At 34.2% G+C, this 25084-nt stretch overlaps 2 protein-coding genes and 1 pseudogene across 2 annotated transcripts; 1 reads left to right on the top strand and 2 right to left on the bottom strand.

Moving 5' to 3' along the window:
• Positions 1-436: 436 nt before the first annotated feature.
• Positions 437-4153, bottom strand: LOC141659789 (flotillin-like protein 6; annotated as a pseudogene).
• Positions 4154-11201: 7048 nt separating this feature from the next.
• Positions 11202-12178, bottom strand: LOC141659790 (uncharacterized). Its single transcript, XM_074466716.1, has 2 exons — positions 11930-12178; positions 11202-11807 (listed from the first exon to the last, which is right to left on the bottom strand). The coding sequence occupies exons 1-2, from the start codon at positions 12176-12178 to the stop codon at positions 11202-11204; spliced, it is 855 nt and encodes a 284-aa protein (XP_074322817.1).
• A 9132-nt stretch (positions 12179-21310) lies between these two features.
• Positions 21311-24492, top strand: LOC141661478 (putative E3 ubiquitin-protein ligase SINA-like 6). Its single transcript, XM_074468494.1, has 2 exons — positions 21311-22016; positions 23599-24492. Exons 1-2 carry the CDS (start codon positions 21414-21416, stop codon positions 24271-24273), a joined length of 1278 nt encoding a protein of 425 aa, XP_074324595.1. The 5' UTR covers positions 21311-21413; the 3' UTR covers positions 24274-24492.
• The last annotated feature ends 592 nt before the right edge of the window (positions 24493-25084 follow it).

The raw sequence follows: 25084 nt of genomic DNA on the forward strand, positions 1-25084 counted from the left end.
GTTGATTGTCACGTGGACTGCCACGAAGCGTGACACGTGGCTATTTGACATGTGGTTTTTTGACACGTGGAAGGTGGGGGCCCACTAACATGTGGGGCCCACTTGCAAGATTTTTTAATAAGTACTATGCAATGGTCAATTTGTTTTGTTTTGGATAAATTAGAGCGGCACCTCGTAAAGATTTTATAAGAATTTACAATGGGAGTACTACTCTAAAAATAATCTCTCGGAACAAACTTCAAGAGAAAAATAAAAGGAAAAGAAAAAAGAATAACTAAAGAACAAAAACACAAAAAGACAAGCACAAAGAAGCACAAAGACACCTTATACCATGCTTTAGCACACAGGGAAAAAATAAAAGCACAAAAACACCATGTACCCTGCTTTAGCAAACTAATTTCCAAAACCAAGAAGTAACAACAACCTCCTCTTACTATCAAGCACATCCTACCACATTAAGACTCTTGGTAGCAAATTCAACACCAATAGTTGACTTTGATTCAAGATTAAACTCATTTCTAGTGAATCTTGAAAGCAGATTTGATTTACCCACACCTGAATCACCTATTAAAACCAACTTGAACAAGTAATCATACTCATCTTCACCTCTGTATCCAACTATCTCGCTCATTCTCTCTGTATATATGTGTAATGACTGATCAACAAGAAGAATGCAATTTTTAGAACCACATGTGCTAACAATATGTGTACCGAAAGTAAAAATATAATAAATCATAAACATTTTCCCAATCTGTTTTTCTAATTGGGAGGGAAATTTGCGGGTTATGAAAATAACACACAAGTCACAGTGGACAATTCACCAGGATCCTACAATGTTACTGTCAGGAAATTACCAGTAGATAATGAGAGAAACCCAGTGAATGAGATGGATATATATGCACCTTCATCGAGTAATAAGACAATAGAAGTTGACCAAGACAATGGCCAAAATAAAGATTAGAATGAAAGAATGGTCAAGGACAACAATGCATCAAGTGCACAAATAACAGAACATCACAAAAATATTAAACTACTGATGTAATGTGTGCTGTATTAATGTACTATTATTAGGAAAATTTATCAATGTCTGAAAGAGTTGATGTTGTACTATTTTTCCTTAACCACCTTTAAATTTTAAAGAAGTCCATACAAACAAATAACCTTGCATTGTTTTTCTTTAATAAAAATAACTATTACCTTATTAATGACATAGGGTCGCGCTCCATTGAGAACCTTTTTTTGGTGAGATATGAGATCTCATCACAGCCGTCCATCTGAGCAAAAAAATGCAGTACAAATTTGGTGGTTTTTTTGTAAATAAATCAAAAATCAGTGGCAATTTCTAACATTTACATTTAAAACAGCGCGCCTATAAACACACTTTAACACACACATCTATTGCCTAACAAACTGATACACAAATACACACACCATTAACGACATCTCTCACTAAATCTCTCCCTCTCTCTCTCTCTCTCTCTCCCTCTCACTCTCTCCCCTCTTCTCTTGGTTAAATCATCGATGATGCACTCCGAATAAAGGTAAGAATCGACACATTTTAAGTGATTTTCTGATTTTCCTTCAAGTTTAATAGTCTAATTCGGTACTTATACTCTTTATTTTCAGAAATCGACCCGTTTCTAAGTAATTTTTAGAAAATTATGGATGAATTTCCTGGAGGTATGTAAAATTTAACTTTAACTTATTTTTTTATTATTAAACTTATTTTTCAATATGCATGTTGATATTTTTGATTTTTAAAGTAGAGTACTTATTTTTGTTGATTTTTTGTGATATTGTCACTCTTATGATGATTATCCCAGCTTATTGATGATTTTTTTCGAGATTTATTGGTGATTTTATTATTTAGAATTACAAATATTATTTAAGAGTAATGCCTTGATTTTTTGTTTGACTGACACTTGTATGATGATTAGATCTAATTATTCATTATTTTTTGCTTATAATATAGGCTTACACAGTGTTGAGGAGATTTAGTAATGATTTTGTTAGTATATGATTATGCAGGAGATTATTAGATTAATGTTGTGATTTTTTGTTGTATTGACAGTCATATAATCAGGTTTGTGGTGATTTAGGATGGTTCTTATTAAACTTTTGTTTTGTTTTGTGGAGCAGCTGTAATAGGGCTTATTTAACAAAGAATTAGGAATAGATTTTTGCAGATAGTGTAATGAGTCCTGAGAGTTGTGAGACTTCAAATTGGATTCCAGAGAAGTTGTATTATGTTTAGTTTGGTATTTAAAAACACTTATGTTCTATTTTTTGCATGTATTATGATAAATTGTTGTGTAATTTCTAGTATAGATCATGTATGTACTGCAGGATTAAAGTGAATATAAAGGACATCTTCATTTTCTGTTTCTTGCTCTTATGTACTTAAACCGATAATTGTAGTCGCTTTAACCTTTTATAGCATTTCTAAAAATAAATATTTATATGGTTAATTTACATTTTGCATTTAACATGAACTTTGAATGTGCTCTGTATTTTACGGGTCGAGATCAGCTGCTTTGTTTGCAATGTCACCTCTGTAGCACATCCTATGGTCTTGGCTGAACTGTCTGATTTGGTTTTAATATTTGTTATGGACCAAATTCATTGACTAATTTTAAATTAATATGGTGATTTTTTGTTGTATATGATTACACAGAAGATTTTTAGATTAATGTGGTGATTTTTTGTTGTATTGACAGTCATATAATCAGGTTTGTGGTGATTTAGTATTGTTGTAATTTATTCTTGTGGTGATTTATTGATGATTTTGTTAGTATGAGTAGTTACGGTTTTAAGAATGATGTGGTGATTATGCAGATGATTTTTAGAATAATATTTTTAATGAACCGTTTTAAACAAAGGTGGCAGCATCTTATAAACTTCCCCAATTCCTTTTATATTATTCCCATCTCCTCTATTTTCTCCATTAGACCAAATGCTAATCTTAGGCTGCAATCCTCTCACTGCTTCGTTGTTAACCTTTGCTATTTCTTGGTACATTCCCCCATTAATCATCAAGTAATCTCTTAATTCACTGTAATTGCCTCCCACGGCTTTCAAAAGTTTGCTTACATATGTGCCTTGTGCTTGTGATATCGCGACTAGTCCTTGGGCTTCCTTTTTTTTGCATATAATTCGAAACTTGTTGTCGGGTCTAAAATGTTGCATCGGCTATGGCTTTTTGAGCTTCTGCTTCCTTTTCCTTTTGGTATAGAATTGCTTCTGTCTCCTTTTGTTTCTTGTACAACTCCAAGTTTGCTTCTTGTACCTGTGTTTTAATTAAATGGCAAGTGGAAATTACAGTGATAAATATCTAATTATAGATTGAGAGTGATACTACTGAAAATCGATCACTAATTTGTTCTTTTGCAGAAAGAAAATGTAAAAAAATGGATGATAAGGAATTGTGAATGTAATCATCAAGTAATCCTCTCACTGCTTCACTGTTAACCTTTGCGATTTCTTGGTACATTCCCCCATTAATCATCAAGTAATCTCTTAATTCTCTGTATTAAAGTTTGGAGGTGTAAAAGGTAGGGAACGACGTTAATTGTTAGATTGACAAAGTGATTATGTGCGAAGTAGTTAAATGTTCTACGATTTTAGGCTCTTAAAATTAGGGTGTTATGACAAGGGGTTAATATGTATGTCATGCAAGTTCCTAAAAGTTCAATATTGATCACCTTGGTTTCATATTCAACACTAACCTTGCTCAAGAACTCGGCCTTGAGCTTCTCCGTCTGAGTCAATGCATTCATTTTATCCTGCTCTTTCTGCAAATCTTCCTCCCGTAGTGCGATTGCCTTCTTTACCTCCACCTCACCCACATGTGCGTCTTTCGCCCACCCTGGCTTCCTCTTCGCCAGCTACTTCAGCCTCCCTCTAATTCTCAAAAACCTTCACCTCCGCCTTTACTCTTATCTCCTCATTCCTCCCCTGCCCCTGCCTTTGTGTCGAAATAATCTTCGTCTCTGCATCAATTTTGACATGGTTTGGAAGCTTGTCAATAATACCCTGAACAAGCTCTTTGACATGGTTTGGGAGCTTGTCATGCTGAGAAATGAGCTTGGCATACTTCAAAAGGTTGTCATTGTCGAGGCGCGGGCCAATGGTGAAGACAGCAGGGAGAATCCATGATTTTTTAAGCACCTTGATAATGTTATCAGAGGTGCTGATTTATTGATGTTATGATTAGGATTTTTGTGATTTAGTAATGATTTTGTTAGTATGAGTAGTTATGACTTTTAGAATGAGGTGGTGATTATGCAGATGATTTTTTTGTTATTCTTACAATTTTGTAATGATTAGTTCTGATTATTGATAATCTTTTGTTTTACATATAGACTTAGAATTACGCAAAAATGTTTTTATGTATCTTTTTTGGATATATTGAGACTTATATGATGCTTGGATTATGATATTTGCAGGTAGTATAAGACGTAGCGCACGCCTTATACTATATAAACTATGCAGACCAGTTGCTGCCCAATTCACATTAATTTGGAAGAAGCCGAAGTGGAAATTATTGACGCGGGAGGCAATAATGTAGAAGATAATATAGCTGTAGAACAAGAGATAGAAAATGATGTTGATAAGGTGATTAGCAATATACAAACTGATGAACCAGCAAGAGGTATTTCCTTATTTCTTCTTCTATAAAATTATTGTCTTATAAATTCATCCATTATATTAGTACTTGTCTTCTATTACAGTGGTTTGATGTTTGGCAGTATAAGTGTCATAAATTTGAAGAGCTTAGTGATATTTTTTGATATTAAAAGTGGAGTGTGGTTTATTCCGTTGTGTTACTTAATTTTGTTGCAGAACCTGAAATAGAAAATGATGCTGAGCAGATGATTATCAATGTACAAACAGATGTTCCAGCAGGAGGTATTTCCTTCTTTAATTTATAAAATCATCCTCTAATGTTTTGTTATAATATTAGTGCTAAACTGCTGATTTGCCTTGAAATATTGCTTTCTGCAGGGGAAGTTGTTTATAATTCGGATGATGATTTTGTAAATCCAGCACCGTGGTCGAAAAAGAAAAATGAAGCCTGGGAATCAAAGAAAGTCAACAAAAGACATGCAGTTAAGGTAAAATCATATAATCTATCGGGTATTAACCAGTTAACTAATTGTCTAATTTTGTAGGGGGGAAATGATGAAAAGCAAAGAAAAAAACAAAGAGGAAATTGCGGGAATGATATAGAAAAAAAGAAGTTAAGAATCATAGATGAGGTATATAAATCACCTTAGATTTGCAGAGATTATTTAATAGTAAAAAACATTTCACCATTGAATTTATACTCCATATTTTGTTTAGAAAACTGATGAAGACGTTCCCGGACAACAAAAAATTGTAAACAACGAAGCAGAAATGAAGGGAAAGATGAGAATTCTGAAAAATGTAATTTGTAGCATTTAAAATTTTAGGAGTGAGTTACAGGTGCTATCTGTGTTGCGCTATGTAGCTTGCCAGCTTACCCACCTCACTGTACTTTGTTGTTCTTGGGGTCTTCATATTTTTGAGAGAGAAGTGATTATTTAAGAGACTTATGGTGAGATTTTACATGAATGAAACTGTGAAAGTGCTGTGTTTATAGGTAGGCTAGTACATGAGTGTAAGACTACTCCTTTGGTTTTAGATACCAGATATTAAAAAAATGAAATGATACAAGAAAAATGAAGAAATGTGAATAAAGTGACGGAAATATTTATTATTTTTATATAAAATTAGTGTAGAGAAAAATAGTTGTGAATATAAATGAGTGTAATTAATTTTATATTATAATTTTTTTTACAAGTTTGATAAATTTTAAAATATATAAAATCAGATGAAAAAAGTATTAATATGTTTAATACTTGTAAATGTGTTTCAAGGGGAATGTAAAAGGGAAACCTGAAAGAAGAATAGCGAATGGGAAAATTGAGCAAAGAACTGAGATTGCAAAGAAGGTATAATCAGTATCCATTTTGAGAACCTTTTTAATTGAATACACATTAAAATCAGCACTATATATTACAACATGTAGAAACCTAACTTTTTACGTTGTGCAGGACGATGACATTGCAAAAATTCGCAACTCCCTTAGGTTGTTGAATGACATGATATATGCACTGTCAGATGAACAACAATAATGGGTTAGAGATTCCGGTTTTGAGAGTCTCTTAAATTTTGAGTTGGTGGAAATCCCCTAGAGGATAGCTTATAAGGTTCTTGAAGCATTTGATGATAGAAGTTTCACATTAATACTGAAAAGGGGGGATATAGAAATCACTGAGCAAGCTGTGCACGATGTAATTGGACTCCCATGTGGAGGAGCAGAAATTGAGTTTGGAAACGATGAAATGATTAGTGAAAGAATTGATAATTGGAGATCACAATTACCGGTCACTGAAGGCCAGAGTTTCGTAAAAGCTTGTGAAGTGGTTGATCGCATTAAACAAACAGGGGAGGTCAATGAAATTTTTAAGATGAACTTTTTGGTGGTGATGACAAACGTGTTGATACGATCAAACACTAATAATTTTGTGAGCCAAATGATTCTGTCGTTCAAAGATAACCTTGACAAATGCGCCAATTATAACTGTGTAGCATATTTGATAAAAAGTTTAGTGATCACAAAAAAAGGTGGCTACGGACTTCTTCATTATTCTATACCGGACCAATGATTGTTTTGCTCATAAGTTCTGTTTATATGTAAGTAGATAGAATTTGAACTTTTACAAAAATTATTTGACCACTTGTTCATTTTTGACAGATAATGTACGTTGATCGAGTATGTTTTCAAGGCAAAAAACTTGTCCTAAGACTTTATCCAGCTTTTAGAGGATGGACAAAAGAGAAATTGAAGGAAAGGGAAGTGATGGAAGCTGAAGACAATGCATTTAGTTCTGGAGTAATTTTGAATTTGGCAACAATAGAAGAATTGGAAGAAAATGAGAGATTATTTTGGAAGGTAAGTACAGTACACACATTTGTGTATTATCCAATGTAATTTGTTTCTAACAATTTGTTTTGCATGTTTAGAGAAAAGCTTATACAGAAAATGAGGAAGAAGTTCCTGAAAATGAAAACGAAGATACATGATTCAATAATAGACAGAACATAAATGACAAGCAAAATGAGGTATATTCATGCATTTAATTCTTTTTTTTAATTAATCATCACATTGTCATAGAAAACCACCATAAACACACTTAACTACCATAAGACAGATAATTAACCATGTAGGTTTATATATGGCTAACTTTTAACATCTTCGTTTTGGAAAATGGTATTTCAGAAATTGAGACGCGAGTGGCCCAAATGGGAAAAGACGATGTAGAAGATGTTAATGGACATAACGAAGCACATGAGGTATATCAGTTCATTTTTTTAATTTAAATACTATCATAGCATTCTCAAACTAACCACCACACACAATAGATTTCACCATATATAACAATGTAATTTGTTCTTCAGGAGTGGTGGAACACACTTAGTATGAAGGTAACTTTATTGATAGAGGCAAATATGGAACTAATTGAAGCCAAGAGTCAATATGAATCTAAATTGGAAAAAGCAAAACAATTGCATCCAAATGACGAGAAAATTGATGAAATCGAGATGAATATTAAAGGCTTGTTCAAAGCAAATAAATGGATGGATAGTGAGAGTTATGAAGATGATTTTCATAAAAATGACAGCATTCCAATATTTCCAAGTCAAGAAGAGCAAGCTCACATTGATACATTTACTGGAGTTGAAAAAGGTGAATTACCACCAGATCATGATGACTATCTGGACATTATAGATTGGTTAAAATCTCTCGAAGGGATGTTGGATATTGAAAAAAATTATGAAGATCAATTTTGTCCGTCATTCTCTCTTGGAATAAGTCAAGTCTGTAAAGAAGTGATGGAAGAAAATGGAAGCGACATTGAAAACAAAAACCCAATGCCACCAAAAGAACTGGACAAAAAGACAAAAAAAGAGATCAAGGTGGGACCAGCTTTCCGGTCACCATACATACAAAGAAACATTTACATCAATTCAAGTTACTCTAGGCAAGAAATTGCCGTCTACAGGTGGATGATTGATGAAAATATGGATGACACGTAAGCATCTACAAATCACTACCTGTATTGTAATAATCACCTACTGTATTACACTAATCACTTACAAAAAATTAGCTAAAGCACCACATGTTAGACATTAATCACCTAAAATAACAACACTAATCACTTACACAAAATTTATTTTAATTATGTAACGATGCAATTAATGACAATGACAAATCTGGCTACTATAATGTTAACAGGCATCTCTTAAACGGTAGTGTTTAACAGTTAGTACATCGAGTCTCCTGATATTCTTTAATGAAATAATATCTTAATGGCACCTAACTAGTATAATCAGTAGTATATTCAAATCCTAGCTCTTAAAAGTGGTCGTTATTAAATTCCACTAAATAAATGGTTCATACTAGCTGCATGTCAATTTTAGGTGACATTAAGTGACTCTTACACTCAGGAGCCCATCTTAATACTGCTAATTGCTGTATTAAACAGTCTTTTTAAATGATTAAAATTCTTCTTTTCTGCCACAATTTTCCTCCTTGTCTGCTAAGTTAAAAGTATTTTATCTTAATCTCCAAGATTTCACAACTAATTTACTTAGAAGTGCACCACAGAGGTGTCTCACCTAATTATCAATTCATCAGTGTCACACCAGGACATGGAATTACTTTTAGTTTATAAATGAGTACTTTTAGTAGGCGGAGATTATATTTTCTTGCTCATTATTTTCACTGAAAAAAATATATGTCCTAGTTAATAATGAGATATATTATTAAGTAAAGAACTACATGTTAGACATTAATCACCTACCGGAATACACTAATCACTTGCACAAAATAAACTAAAGCACCACATGTTAGATATTAATCACCTAAAAGAACAACATTAGTCATTTTATTATTTACATAGCGAAAGTTTTTGTCTCTGGGGATTACACATGTTTCGCAGAAGTGCTCTAAGACATTAAAGCCAAAAGAAAAGTTGTCATGTGCTGTTATGGATATATGGTCAATTTTGATGAATGCTAGAGAAAATTATAAATCCACAGAATCACCAATGCATCTCTATATGGATATTGGTCTTTCGGTAAGTATTTGTGTATTATTGTTATTTTCTTGAGAGCTTCTGTGATAAATATATTAATGTACTAACTTGATAATCTCAAAAATATCCAGATTGCACCTTTGGACGGAACAAAGACTAGAGAAGCATAATATAAACTTTTTAAAAATGATATGAAGCATTATTTTGAAAGATACTCAAGCAGAAGGATAGAAAATGATGATTTGGTATGTCTATGATGCATAAAAATATATTCTTTATTTTGGAACTTTTATTTTTGAACTACAGACTTAACTATTTAACAGAAAAAAAATGCAGATATTTTTCCCGGTGCTTGCATATGAACACATGTACTTGATGAGCTTCAATTTAAAGAAACCAGCATTTGAAGTAATTGACAATATTAGGTGAGGGAGAACTGCTTCAAAGCAGTATGGTCAAAAGCCTAAAATGTTGGTAAGTTGAAGTCAAACTAGATTGTTATTTAAATCAACTCTTTAATTTTACTAATCTTAAAATCTAAAGTGTAACATTAATTATAAAATGCAGCTCCGACACTTTGTGAATTACTTGATGGAAAATAAGCTTGAGTACATTGCACATTTATTGAAAAAGGTCACGCCTAAGTACATGGTAATGCCGTGGCAAAAACTTGGCAATTACATGGATTGTGGAATATTCTTGATCAGGCATATAGAAACGTACAAAGGGGATCCAAAAACCTGGATAACTGATTTAAAAGTTGAAAGTGTAAGCACGTTTTCTTACACGAACACATTATCACTGTGAGAAATGTCGTATTTTCTTTCTTTAAACTGAAATGCTTTTTTTCTGGTTTTACTCTTTAAACAGGTTGCCCAATCAGCACAAATGTTAAAGCTTCATGCAAAGTATAGTCACGCCATTCTAACATCTTCTCTCAACGAAAAAAGAAACCACGTACTGGATGAAGCAAAAATTTTATACAACAAAAAGGCATCAGAGAAAATGATGAGCATAGTGCTTACAGCAAGTGAAGGAAAAATTGCAACTATCCACGGAAGGAAAGATATTAAAGGCAAGGTTTTGTTCCAAGATGACGACACCCCAGAAGAAGACACACCTGAAATGTGAATCAATTTCATATCATTAAAACTACTTTAATATTGATCTGGCTTAAAGATTGAGAAATTAAATTCATCATCTGAGATGTTGACATTTTCTATAACTATGAAATTGTAATCAAAATTTATATTGACTTAATTTTTGTGATCATTTTGTCTGGATGAATTAAAAGGATGCCTGATGAATCTCGCTCATACAGGAAAATCAGGCATCCAATAAGCATATCTTGAGTTGGTACTAAGATAGGATACCCAATCACCAGGAGAAAGGTTCATTTCACTTTAGCCTCATAAGATAAAAATCTCTCATCTGTTCATGTTCGAGGAGTTCTAATAATAGGACTTCTGGTCATATATATCTTATCATGTATAAAATATTGGAACATGATATGCTTAAATTATAGGAAAGGTACAAAGAGAAAACTTAAAACATTCTCTCATGGAATGCCACTGTAACACTTGGATACTAAAACTGAAATGCAAAAAAATATAATCTCTTTTACTATACTGTGATACCATTTTATTTTGGTTCTATTGATACCATACTATTCAAGTTCACCAGAGAGATTTTTAAACTTTTAATAATGCATGTCATTTTGGTATTGTTGATTATGACAAATTAGACATAACTCCACAAAAGCACCACAAAGAACTGAAATAATCACCAATATTACAATGTACTAAAAACCTATATTAAATGTCAAAATAGAAAGATGTCATTTACATAAGTGACAAATTACAAAAATGTTCTGCAAATTCAGAAAACTAAATATAGCAAAAAAAGAAATATACTTCACAAAAACATTCTGTTAGAAAAAATTTTAATATAAGTATTTTTAATATCGATGAAGTCATTTACATAAACGAAACACATACAATCCATAAAAACATCATACGAAAAAATGAAAATAATTGCTATCTAAAAATGTATATTAATAGGTCAATGTTGCTCCAATCAAACAGCCAGGCGTTTCTTCTTTTTGGGACAAGCCGCAAATTGCTCCTTTTTTGGACAACCTCTTTTATTGTGCACATACGAAAGACATAATGAGCACTGCCTCTTCCTCTTCTTGGCTTTCACTATGGCTTTTTCCCTTTCGCTAAGAAGCCTCTTTAGACCGGAACTTTTGTTTTTACACTGGAGAGGTGGATGAATAGTAATTTCTCCATCTGGCTGCTTACCTATCAAAGTTGCCAAAAAATCTTTTTTGGTAGAAACAGAATCATCATCACCCAGAGAAGAATGTAAATCTGTGATTGTTTTTCTAACTAGCTCGAGTTTAGTAAGATCACTCCCTACTTTACTCACACACTTAGGGAAGTTAAACCATATATTTGTCACTTCCGCAGATACAATCTCCATATTCAGAACTTCATTTGAAACAGCAACTTGTGACGAAGGCTTACTTTCAGCATTTTTCATCCAGCGATTAAGAAGAAGTCGCCTAGGTATCTTGAACACTTCAAAATGATTAAGAGCACAAAACACGTGTCTGCATAAAATGCCGCACAAAAGGAATTTCTTACAAGAACAATTAGCATATGTCTTACTGACTTCAACCTAAAACACAAAACAAAGAGTTACAATGCAAAACTAAACAAATCATAAAAAAATCACCAAAAGAAATGGATTAATCACTGGATATAGATTAATCAAAAAAATAACATGAACTAAAAAATTACCTTAAAAATCATGTCTTTCATTTTGACATCTCTCATTTCATAACACTTAATGTCATTTATCTCCGGACCAATAGTTTGAATTCGCATATCATCACGAGCTGCCACAATTTCACCTTGCACTTTGTAAAAAATTTCACGCGTGTATAACTCCGCGGCATCATCCTCAAGGAAGAATTTAGGAACATTAGTTGGTTTACCAGATGTAGATTCATGATTCAATCTTTTTGTTTCGTTACGTTGCTTATCCATGGCACATTCAAAGCGAATATAGAACTCTGATAATATACTGCCATTTTGATGAAAATGACTAAAAATATAATTCTCACTTTCAGATCTAGACGTCGTCCGAATTAAACCATACATTGGCTTATCACGAAAATATGCAAGGATCCATGACTCTATCATATCATACATGTCAAAGAACCAAACATGATCTTATAACTTGAATTCTTTCATAATTACTTTCCAACCTTCTTCAAACTCATCAATATCTATACTTGTGGACCATATAACCTTTTTAATCTTTTCCATGAAATCAGTTTCTTTGCACAAGAAGTTGCCTAGATACAAAATTTTTAAAAATACAAAGATCAAACAAATAAACAACTAAGAAGGACAACCACATCACATTAAACAACTAAATCGCCACTCTCATAAAAAATACTAATAAAGCAAAATAAATATACCTTAGCAGGGAACTTTTCAGTTATATGCCACATACACAAGTACCTTTATCTTCAGTACCTTTTTCTTTTTCTACAAATATTTAAATTATTTACACTTTTAAAAACTTACCCATGTTAATGCAGTAACTATACAATATTCAATTATGTACATGAATTTCAAATTTAAAATAATTAAGGGAATATTAACCTCAACACCGGATGTGAGGATGACCATATCTTCAGGCCACGCTAAAAGCGAGCCAACAGTTTGGTGCGGGGTTTCAATTTCACCAACAATTGGCACCAGAACCAATGCATCTTCCTTGATAGCCCCGTCTTGTGAGACACAAACATATCCTGATTGAAGAGGCACTCCATGTACAAACTTACTCATGTCTCCATCAGAAAAAGTCATACCAAGGGCTACCTTGTTGTCAATACTGTCTCCTACCAACTCACATTTTTTCGGATCCTAAATTCAAAAAAAGTAAGAAATTATGATACATACTAATCTTGAAAGTTTTGTAATTTGCAACTGTTTATAAAAATTGCTATTTTTACCTTTCCTCCTGCTGGTGGGGAAGAGTGTGCGGGAATAAAACCCTTTCTTGTAGAGGCTGGTTTATGTTTAAGCTTTCACTTCTCTTCATCAGCATGTTCTTTTTCTTTACCATCGTGTTCTTTTTCTTCACCATCATATTTTTTTTCTTCATCCTCTACACAACTAGCTTTCTCCGAAAACAACGGTGAATGCATAATGGATGCACTCATCTATGACTTCATCTCAACAAGTTGTGAGTTGAAATTTTTCTACGCTCTCTCATATCTTTCCTTAGCTTTTTGAAACTCTTCATCCCTTTCTCGATCATGCTCCAACAACTCAACTTTCATAATCCGGTTCTTTTTCTATTTTGGCAAACTGAAATATGTAGAGGGGCTTATAATACTGCCTACACCCCTGACCCTCCCTGAATGCTCATGGGTTTCCAATACAACAGTTAGCACATCCTCGCATCCAGACGGTTTGAACTCGACTTTACGCTTTTTCCATTAACTCATCAAGTCATCAAAATTATAATTAATCGCAGAATGAACCTGTAAATAAAATACTTTAAAAATGCAGTTCACCTACATTTTTTTTAAATTTCTCTGCAAATTTTGGATCAAGAATTTCTTCGTCATCGGGACTACGTGCTATTTTCCAAACAATTGCTCGATCAGGATCTTCTCAATACTAGAAAAAGTAGAATAAACATCAGCTAAAAACCGATGTCTATGAAAAAAAAATCTGATGTCTTCGTGGGTGATGTTAAAAACCCCCCATTTAACATCAGTTTTAATCTGATGTTAAAGAAGACATATAATATCAGTTTTTAGAGATGTTAAATTTCTAATGTATATCTAATTTTCATATATTATCATAATATGATATTTTTATCAATTTAAACATATTTGAGATAAGCAAAATATTTCCATTTAGCTATTAAACTGATGTTACTAATACTAGTAACAACGGTTTTTAAGATAAACCGATGTAAAAATAACTTTTGACATCAGTTCCTTATTTCAAACCGATATCTTTTGGTGATAAACCGATGTCTATAAAGCTTAATAACATCGATTTTTTGTTTTAAGACTTTTTTTGTTGTAGTATTTAACATCGGTTTTATTCGATATTACTGATGTCAATGTTCCACTAAAACTGATGTATTAAGTTTTGATAGACATCAGATTTTTATTTTATAACAGTTGTTGAAGAGTTAAATTAACATCATTTTCCATTGTAATGATGTCTGGTTACCTGTTTCATTAATGTACATTTTATAAAGATGGAGGGAATGAAATATTTGGTAAGGGGGAAAACGGGGAAGGCGCACTGATTAATTCTTTTAAAACAAACATATAACATCGGTTTAGCTAAAACACTGATGTTTATAAAACCAAAAGACATCGATTGCTCAAAACTGACGTCTAAAACACCTTTTACATCAGCGCCAAAAACAACCGATGTCTTTGAGGCGATGTCTATTCTACTTTTTCTAGTAGTGTCTTCTGGATCGAGCCGCCCTGCTTTTACCTATTAAAAATAATTAATAAGAAAATAAACAAACATTGAAAAATATTTAACCAACAAGAAAACTATAAGAAATTATGAGAATAAATGAAAATCATACTTCATCCTCTTGAACGCCAATATATCCTTTTCTTGATGTTGGATGGGATACTTTCGTTGCCTCACTCTCCCACTCTGCTCTTCACTAAGTGACTGCATAAAATAATAAAATAAAATACTAGTCACTAGTTGACTCATGGGAGGCTAAGTGAATTAAAATATATTAATTAAAATATATTAATTAAAATATATAGTAAATTAATAAATAAAACGCATACCGCCCAATCAGAGGAGGTCCTCATTGCGATGAATTGCTTTCAAGCATCTTTACCAACAAATGCATACTTCCTAGGGGGTTTGACAACATTCTTTTTCTGTCCAACAAATGGCTTCACATAATCAGCTGTTAAATTTGACTTGAACTGTCTCCACTTGGCCGCTACCTACTTCAAAATTAACCCCTCACTTTCTGGCGCCACTTTAAAAGTTTCCTAAATGACAAACATAATTTATAGTTGCAATTTTTTATGAGAAGTGTCCATTTATTATGAAACAGGACAAAAATAATATTTATTTATACCTGAATATCACTCTATATCTTAGATTTTAAATCATCGTCCACTTTCGGCCAAGACGGAATACCAATAGGCACCATTGTCCTAGCACACATGCCTATATATGACTGCAACTTGTGTCTAGTATCTTCAACTGGAACTCCCAATCTATTGTACCTGATTTTTATTTTCTTTCCTTGAGCTTTCTTCATCAGCACCTTGTGCATAGCAGAAACACCTAGCGCTGCACCCGAAACTCTTTTTTTGGATTCTGTAGTAGTAGTTGGCTGTGGAACTTTAGAACTCTGCCGGTGGGGGTGTCTGTACCTTGTGGAACTTCTTCCAATTGCTCATGGGGATATTGGCTTCTTATATTTATTCTTCTTGCTACCTTGTTTAACTGGATATTTGCCTTTTTTCCTGCTTCTTTTCCATCCGTTTATTTCACTAAAATTCCTCCAAAGACATGTCAATACAATATATAACATTAGCTCTTCAAATTAATGAGTAAACAAGTGAACAATTAAGTAAAAAATTAACTAATGCATGACATTTAAGCATAATTTGAGTAAACAATGATGAAGTGCACAAAATTGGTATGAGTAAACAATTAAGCATGTGATGATTATTAAATATTCTAAAAATGGTAAACTAAAACTTTAAGTTAAAACCAACTAGTAGAATTTCATATTAAATATTTATAAATTAAGGTACATTATATCATCTTTTAAGCCAAATCCCCTCAACACCCTCTCTCTGATTTCCAATACTAGGCTCATCCTCATCGATAAAAATATCAACTTCAGGGATTTCCGTACAGAATGGGGGATTTTCCAAACTCGTGTCTACTAGGTCATCATCATTATACACCTCGTGGTAGTCTCGAGTCGTGGAGGTCAACACAACTGACCAGCTAGCATCTACCGGATCTTCGATATAGAAAACTTGCTTCACTTGGTCAACCGACAGGTATTTATCATTTTTGTGACCTTGTCAACTTAGATCAACAAGTGTGAAACCAAGATTACCCACCTTGACGCCTCTATCGCTATCTGCCCATTTACACAAGAATAATGGGGCTTTAAATGCATGGTAATCTAACTCCCATATTTCTTCAATAATTCCATAAAATGCCATGTCACTCTCGATGGGATTCAGATCCTTGGTACTGGATACTTGGACAATCTTAGCAACTACAGAAACACCACTATTTTGGACAACCCTTGCAGCATCCCGCTCCTTTGTGAAATATCGGACTTCATCAACTATCAACTAGATAACCTTCAAAAGTGAAAACATAATAACATGGCTTGCCAAACAACCATCTTAGCGTGTCCGAAACAACTTCTCCATTCTCGATCATTTCACTAATCATCTTTTCAAAGCAGTGAGCAAATAGCCGATTGTTCTTTCCAATCAGCCATTGCATGCTTTTTTTTCCTTATGTAAGTGTCTTCCAATAATTCCTTATACATCCTTAAAAAATACACAAGTAATTCTAAAATTAAACAAATTTTCTTAACTTATAGATGAATCGTGAATAGAAAATATGAATTAACTTACATATTGTACGGATTAACTTCAGAATTGTTCATAAGAACATGAAGATGTGCCTCATCGTGTTCGTTTTCTTCAACTGACTTCATTACTGAAGTGGACAGTGGACCTGAAAGCTTTTCGTCCTTCGGAAGACCCGCAGTTCTGGAACTCTGGCGAATAAATTCCGTGCAGAATTCTACAGATTCTTCTTCTAAATAACTTTCATCCATGCAAACTTCCGGATGATAACGATTGCGCACATAGCTTTTTAACACCTTATTTAACCGTTCAAACAGATACATCCATCTATAAATGACAGGTCCACACAAACGTAATTCCCTCACTAAATGTACTATGAGATGTATCATTACATCGAAGAATGATGGGGGAAATATTTTTTTGAGTTCGCACAAGGTCAATACAACAAATGACTGTAATTTATCTAATTTTGATACATCTACAACTTTACTGCACAATGAGTTGAAAAAGAAACATAATCGAATGATACTGAATCTAACATTTTTTGGCAGGATTGAACGAATAGAAACTGGGAGCAGCTGTTGTAGGAGTATGTGACAATCGTGAGACTTCAGCCTAAACAACTTCAAATCTGGCATCGACACATAGTTTTTGATGTTTGAAGCATGTCCATAAGGAAGTTTCATATTTTGAAGTGATGACAACATGGTCTTTTTTCTTTTCTGGAAAGAGTAAAAGAAGACGGGGGAGATATGTTTTCCTTGCTCCTACTTTTTGCGGAGCCAAATCTTTCTAACTCCCATCTCAACCATATCAAGACGGGACGCCTCACTATCTTTAGATTATTTTTAAATTCAGTAGTGTTCCTATTATATTATCACACACATTTTTCTCGACGTGCATAACATCGAGACAATGACAAATATGATGAAACTTCCAATACTATAACTCAAAGAAAATTAATTTTCTTTTCCACAAACAGTTGACCTTCTTTGAATTCCTAACTTCATTTCCAAAACTGAAATTAATCCGCTCCTGCTGCACTAACACCTCATCTCCAGATAGAGGTTGACGTGCATTTCCAAATTCTTGTTCACCAATAAAAGCCGCCTTTTTTCACCCCTATGATTACAGATGAAGCAATCGCATGATTTGTTTTTTAGGCTCAGATTATAAATTTGAATAGTATGATTTCATATTTTAATCGATGGCACCACTCTGTTCAAAGACAAAGACAAGCATAACTATAAAGGCAATCGTATACAGAGATGCGGAGGTATTACAATTAGGTCACCAGTTGAACAAACTATGCAGAAAAGGGTAATATCTAGATGCGGAGGTATTACAATTAGGTCACCAATTGCAAAAACTACATAAAAAAGGGTAATATAGCTTTCAAAACTAATCCCTTGTTAAAAAGCCGCAGTCAGTGGCAAATACATAGTAAAATATTTAATACCAAACTGTAAAATATTTAAAACCAAACTGTTAATGGAAGGACATTGCATTACAAATCAGATACGTCGCATCGTTAAAGATAAAATGCTTACAAAAAGCATTAAATCCACGTCTTCCATGAATCCTGAATAGGAGAGCCACATAGGAAATTTTATATGTAACTACTTCATATTTAAAAAGAATACATATAAGTACTTAACAAAAACTGTCTTAGCCCCAACTAGAACAAAATTTTTAAAGAAATATATTAGCTATAAATTTTTTTCTTCTATTTTAGCCCCCACATCAATAATTTTCTGGCTCCACCACTGGTGAATAGTGCATGTTGTCGCCAACACCTGGAGTGTCAATAATAGTGCAGCTGCTATGTCATGAAAAACAATTCATGATGTTAGATAAATCATAAATTTGTCAGTGTTTAGATAAAGTTAGCAGACCCCAGCTGCATGGTTTCATACTTTTCTGTTTCCAGCCATAACCATAATGATGGATATCTTTCACATATTTCAAGAGTTTCCAATGATGTAATGCAGATTAAGGAACTCCCTTTGCCTGCTTAGACCTTTTAGAGTTTCGGTCTAAACCTTCCCATTCTGAACACCAATGAACTAAATGAATTATAGCTTCCAAAAGTGTAGGTGCACAAACTTACCTACACAATGTGTACTCTGTACCTCAGATTGACGTCATGCTCAAGAACTGCTTCAACAACACAGTTAGTCAAAAATCCACATTCCAGTTTTAGTATTTCTGGTCGTAAATCCTCATTTCTATGGTGTACCCACGGATACATAATAAACACAAATTCTCATGAGTTTGACTTATTTCATTGGAGAAATCGATTTTAATGTTTATGGACCCTGCATTCACACCAATTCACCCAAAAAAAAATAAGTTTGTGCTTATTGTGTGCCCATAGAAAATTGAAAATAGTTTGTTTGAGAAATTATAGGAACTCAAGTTTGAAGTTTTACAAGAGACATTAAACACATGGACTCTTGAATTTATATCTCTACCCAAGACAACCCCCTAAGATACATTCAGAAAATTATGGACATGTTCCTCAACTAAGCTGTTCATCCTGGTTATCATCAGTAATATCAGTATCATCAGTTGTTTCCAACGACTTCGTGCAATCGAGAAAGTTTCGAGCCTTTCAGCTTTCATGTCTACCAGGTTTTCACTGTCTCTGTCGCTTAAATTCATTGCCTGTTCTTTAATTATAATTGATACGTACATTTCAACTTTTGATTGGTGTGCTATTTAAGTAGTCGGGTGAGGGTTTTATAGCTCGGGTGAAAAGATCATTAAGTCCTATACAAAACTGGAATTTTGATGTAGATGCGGAGGTATTACGGTTAGGTCACCAATTGCACAAACTACAGAGAAAAGGGTAATATAGCTTTCAAAACTAATCTCTAGTTAAAAAGCCGCAGTCAGGGGCAAATACATAGCAAAATATTTAATACCAAACTGTTAATGGAATGACATTGCATTACAAATCAGATATGTCGCATCGTTAAAGATAAAATGCTTTCAGACAAAAAGCAGGGTTTGTTCCCGGAACTCTTGGGGGAGATTTTTGGAAGGCCGAATTCTTACAAAAAGCATCAAATCCACGTCTTTCATCCTGAATAGCAGAGCTACATAGGAGCTAGTGAAGTCTAAAACCCACACTAAGATAGAAAATTTTATATGTAACTAATCATTTTTAGAAAGAATACATATAAGTACTTAACAAAAACTGTCTTAGCCCCCACTAGAACAAAGTTTTTAAAGAAATATATAAGCTATAAAAAATTTTCTTCTATTTTAATCCCACATCTATAAATTTCTGGCGACACCACCGCTGAGTAGTGCATGTTGTCGCCAACACCTGGAGTGTCAATAATAGTGCAGCTGTTGCTATGTCAAGAAAAACAATTCATGATGTTAGATAAATCATAAAATTCGTCAGTGTTAGATAAAGTTAGCAGACCCCTGCATGGTTTCATACTTTTCTGTTTCCAGCCATAACCATAATGATGGATATCTTTCATATATTTCAAGAGTTTCAAATGATGTAATGCAGATTGAGGAACTCCCTTTGCATGCTTCCAAAAGTATATGTGCACAAACTTACCTACAGAATGTGTACTCAATACCTCACATTTGCTTCATGCTCAAGGACTGCTTCAACAACACAGTTAGTCAAAATTCCACATTCCAATTTTAGTATTTTTTGTGGTAAATCGTCATTTCTATGGTGTGCCACGGACACATAAAATTCTCAAGACTTTGACTTATTTCATTGGTGAAATCGATTTTAATGTTAATCGACCCTGCATTCACACCAATTCACCAAATAAAATTGAGCTTGTGCTTATTGTGTGCCTATAGAAAATTTAAAATAGTTTGTTTGAGAAATTATAGGAACTCAAATTTGAAGTTTTACAAGAGACATTAAACACATGGACTCTTGAATTTATATCTCTACCAAAGACAACCCCCTAAGGTACATTCAGAAAATTATGGACATGTTCCTCAACTAAGCTGTTCATCCTGGTTATCATCAGTAGTATCAGTATCATCAGTTGTTTCCAAGGACTTCGTGCAATCGAGAAAGTTTCGAGCCTTTCAGCTTTCCAGTCTACCAGGTTTTCACTGTCTCTCTCGCTTAAATTCATTGCCTGTTCTTTAATTATAATTGATACGTACATTTCAACTTTTGATTGGTGTGCTAGTTAAGTAGTCGGGTGAGGGTTTTATAGCTCGGGTGAAAATATCGTTAAGTGCTATACAAAACTGGAATTTTGATGTAGAGATTGTGAAATATAGAATTGTGGATTGCTTTGCAAAGTTGGGCTGAATGAATATATGGATATTGTGGCCCAATAGCTAGAACAACAAGATTAATAGGCGATATCCACAATCGTTATTAGGAACCCTAATTGGCGAAAATATATATAACTCGCATCGCTTGCTGTGATGTAGAGATTGTGAAATATATATAGAAATTGTGGATTGCTTTGCAAAGTTGAGTTGGGCTGAATGAATATATGGATATTGTGGCCCAATATCTAGAACAACAAGATTAATAGCGGATATCCACAAGCGTTATTAGGAACCCTAATTGGCATCGCTTGCTGTCACTGAAGCCGCAAAGAAAGAGAGTGAGATAGATACAGAAAAAAGAAATGGAGAGCTCCTCATTCGACTCTTCACCTTCATCAACAGATGAATATTTTATGAATACACCTATTCAAGATGATGTTTCATCTGCTGATCCATCTGTGGAAGAAACAAGCGGATCTGGAGAAGCTCAAATCGGAGGACGTGAGAGCATCGGAAATGGAACTCTAGAAGGAGGAGGCCGGACCCGAGGAGGATTCATGATGCGAGGAGATCGAGCCGCAAGACATAGGCGTTACGATTTAACCAGAAGTCCCTTTGGATTCACATCTATTGAAGATGACGATATATTTGATAATTTAGAAGGAAGAAGAGCGCAAGCCGGAGGGCGCGGACGAGGGCGGGGACGAGGTCGACCTCGTGGCAGCGGACGAGGTCGACCTCGTGGCAGCGGGCGAGGTCGACCTCGTGGCAGCGGGCGAGGTCGTGGGAGAGGACGTGGGAGAGGAAGAAGGCACGAGGAAGATGAAGAAGCAGCAGCAACAACAATGGTGGTTAGAAGTGCAGATACTGAGGGAGAAATAACTGGAAATATTGCAACCCTTGAAAACACTAATATGTTGGATTGCTGTATTTGTCTCGAAGCTCTTAACATCCCTGTCTACCAGGTCTCTCCCTGTCCTCCCTCCCTTCCCCTATTTTATCAAGCAATTTTAGTTTTTAGGTTCTTCTTCTATGGTATATTTCTAGCTGTTGACCTTGAAGTAGTATTTCAATGGTCAATTATAGTCAGATGAGGGGGTCTTCTGGTTAGGGGCAAAGGAAAACTAATTTACCAGCTGATAACATGGGTTTAACTCTAAATTTAGGCATGATGTTTTAAAATGTTGCAGTGTTGTTGCCACCAAAGCCAAAAAATTAAGGTCATTGAGGCCTAGAGGATTAAAAAATGGCATACTGGATAGATTTGTTATTTGTACTCCATTGCTCCTAACAGATTCTTCAATAAGTGTCTCTTGTGGGCATGCCAATTATAGGTGCATAGGACTGCCACCCATATGTAGAGCCCTTGAGGTCAACAATCTGTATTTGTTGTTACTATTTGGGATGCCGCTGGGAAATATTTATAAAGTTATAAAAAACTAATTTCTTTGATAATATATAGTTATAAACTAATGACTGAGAGGTGTAAATTATAGTCTAGTTTATCTGAAGTCTGTAATTTTTACATTCATAGAGTTTGGTTGTAGCAATGAAACTAGAAGTGCAAATACCGAGGGAGCAATAAGTGAAAATATTGCAACGCTTGATAACACTAATATGTTGGATTGCCGTATTTGTCTCAAAGCTCTTAGCGTCCCTGTCTACCAGGTCTCTCTCTCCCCTGCCCCCTCCCCTACGTTATCCAAGCAATTTTAGATTTTTGTTTCTTCTTTTGTGGTATAATTCTAGTTGACAGCGGTCAATTATAGTCAGATGAGGGGGTCTTCTGGTTAGGGGCAAAGGCAAACTAATTTAGCAGCTGATAACATGGGTTTAAATCTAAATTTAGACATGATGTGTTAAAATGTTGCAGTGTTGTTGCCACCAAAGCCAAAAAATTTAGGTCAATGAGGGCTAGAGGATTAAAAAATGGCATACTGTGGATAGTTTTGTGATTTGTACTCCATTGCTCCTAACACATTCTTCAATAAGAGTCTCTTAGGACTGCCACCCATATGTAGAGGTCAAAAATCTGTTTATGTTGTTAATATTGGGATGCCGCTGAGAAATATTTATAAAGTTATAACAAAGTAATTTCTTTGATCATTATAAACTAGTGACTGAGAGGTGTAAATTATGGTCTATAGTTTATCTGAAGTCTTTATTTTTCATAGAGTTTGGTTGTAGCAATACTGGTGATACTAGAATAATACTAGGATAGTAGGATTGTAATGCTCACTTTGCAAATATTAGTATGAAATATGCAAAGGTTACAATCTTGTCATAGTTTCTTCCTTTGAATTAACTTCCTAGAGTAATTTTGCAATATTTTGCTGCTTGTGTTATACAAATATCACAACATATCGTGATCTTTCAACCTTTTTATACATGGTAACTTGAATGCATTCTGTATATTATTCTAGTACAATATAAAACCTTGAGAAACTTACTATTCCTTGCAATCAAAGGATCATTCATTTGCATTGTTTACTAAATGAAATATGTGGTGTATAATCTCTTACGTTTTTTGCTTGAATTACATTGTAGTGCGTGAACGGGCACATTTCTTGTTCTAATTGCCGCGACAACCATCAAAATATATGCCCTACTTGCTGTTTTCCCAGTGATTATATTCGTAACCATGGACTGGAGGAGGTTCTTCAAGCACTTAAAATCACTTGTCCGAATAGCAAGTATGGATGCAAAGAAAAAGTGAGATACATCATGAAACGTGAGCATATGCGAACTTGCCGCTACGAACCTTGTTATTGTCCTCTTCCTGGCTGCGGTTTTGATGGTTCCTACAAGGAATTATATCTGCACTTTTCCAGCAAGCACCCAGCAGCAGCCACACGCTTCACCTTTGACTCTTCTTTTTCTGTTCATATGGGTGCAGATATGAAGTACAAATTCCTTCAGGAAGATGACCACACACTTTTCATCCTTATTTATGGTGTCCAGACTTTTGGATTTGTTGCCAATATAATCTCCGTGGGCCCAATCTGTTTATGGAATGAGTATTCATATGAACTGGAAGTTGCTGGTAGCGAACACAGCACCACCAAATTTACTTCGTCCGTGCCGAGACTGCCAAAATGGACGGAGGACCTTCCTGAGATATGCGGTCTTCTGGTCCAAAAAGTTTCCATTGATTCTTCATGGGATCACAGAATCCAGGTTTGCATCCGGAGAATAGGTGAAAAAGCAATTCTGCCAGTTTAAAATCGAGGACGGGAACCAATTGAGATTTATTGCATATTTTTGACTGTCAAACCCTTCAACAGCATTTTAAGATAACCATTTCTTAGTCAAAAAGATTTATTTCTATGTAGTATTGTGGACTAATCGTCCAAGAATGTCTGTTTTTTTACTTATTTATTTTAAGATTATCATTTGTTAGTCAAAAAGATTTATTTCTGTTGGAGTATTGCGAACTAATCATCTAAGAATGTCTATTTTTTTACTTAATTTCTTTTTTGTAATCTTATTCTGATCAAGGTCGATAACTTTTCTGAATTCAAATGTTCCTCCTTAAAAGTACAGTAGTTTCATCCCTGGCTAACCATAGGAACATAACTAAGGCAAGCTCCATCCAATTCTCAGGACATGGCTTCTAAACCATTGTAACTATCAATTTTGACCCAAATGCATATGATTTATGGTTCTTTCAGAATTTGTTAAAGTTTATGATAGAGCTAAGTGATTATATCCTATTGTCAATTGAGTTACTTATTGTATCTCGTTATTTGTGCATTCGTGTTTTGTTTTGTTATTGCACTACAATAAAATATGGTTAAATACAACTAATTTAAATTTGACCGGGGTTATATTCGACCGCAGGCGGTCGAATCCTTTGGACACGGCTAAATTCGAGCGGCCTCGGTCGAATTCAAATGGTCGTATTTAAACGGTCGTATTTACAACAAATTTTAACCGAAAACAGTTGAAATTAAAACGGTCGAAATTAAATCTGTCGAATTTAGCCACTAAATTCGACCAAATTTTTTTTCCGATTGAATTTAGCCTCAATAAA

Source organism: Apium graveolens, chromosome 5 (genome assembly GCF_009905375.1).
Source record: "Apium graveolens cultivar Ventura chromosome 5, ASM990537v1, whole genome shotgun sequence".
In the NCBI taxonomy this organism is placed as follows: Eukaryota; Viridiplantae; Streptophyta; class Magnoliopsida; order Apiales; family Apiaceae; genus Apium; species Apium graveolens.

Excerpts from the sequence above, each read along its gene's own strand:
- LOC141659790 (XM_074466716.1), bottom strand. The coding sequence starts at position 12,178 with ATGGATAAGCAACGTAACGAAACAAAAAGATTGAATCATGAATCTACA. Across the intron at positions 11,808-11,929 it reads TGAAAGACATGATTTTTAAG|GTTGAAGTCAGTAAGACATA; the intron begins GTAATTTTTTAG and ends TTTGTGTTTTAG.
- LOC141661478 (XM_074468494.1), top strand. The coding sequence starts at position 21,414 with ATGGAGAGCTCCTCATTCGACTCTTCACCTTCATCAACAGATGAATAT. Across the intron at positions 22,017-23,598 it reads TTAACATCCCTGTCTACCAG|TGCGTGAACGGGCACATTTC; the intron begins GTCTCTCCCTGT and ends ATTACATTGTAG.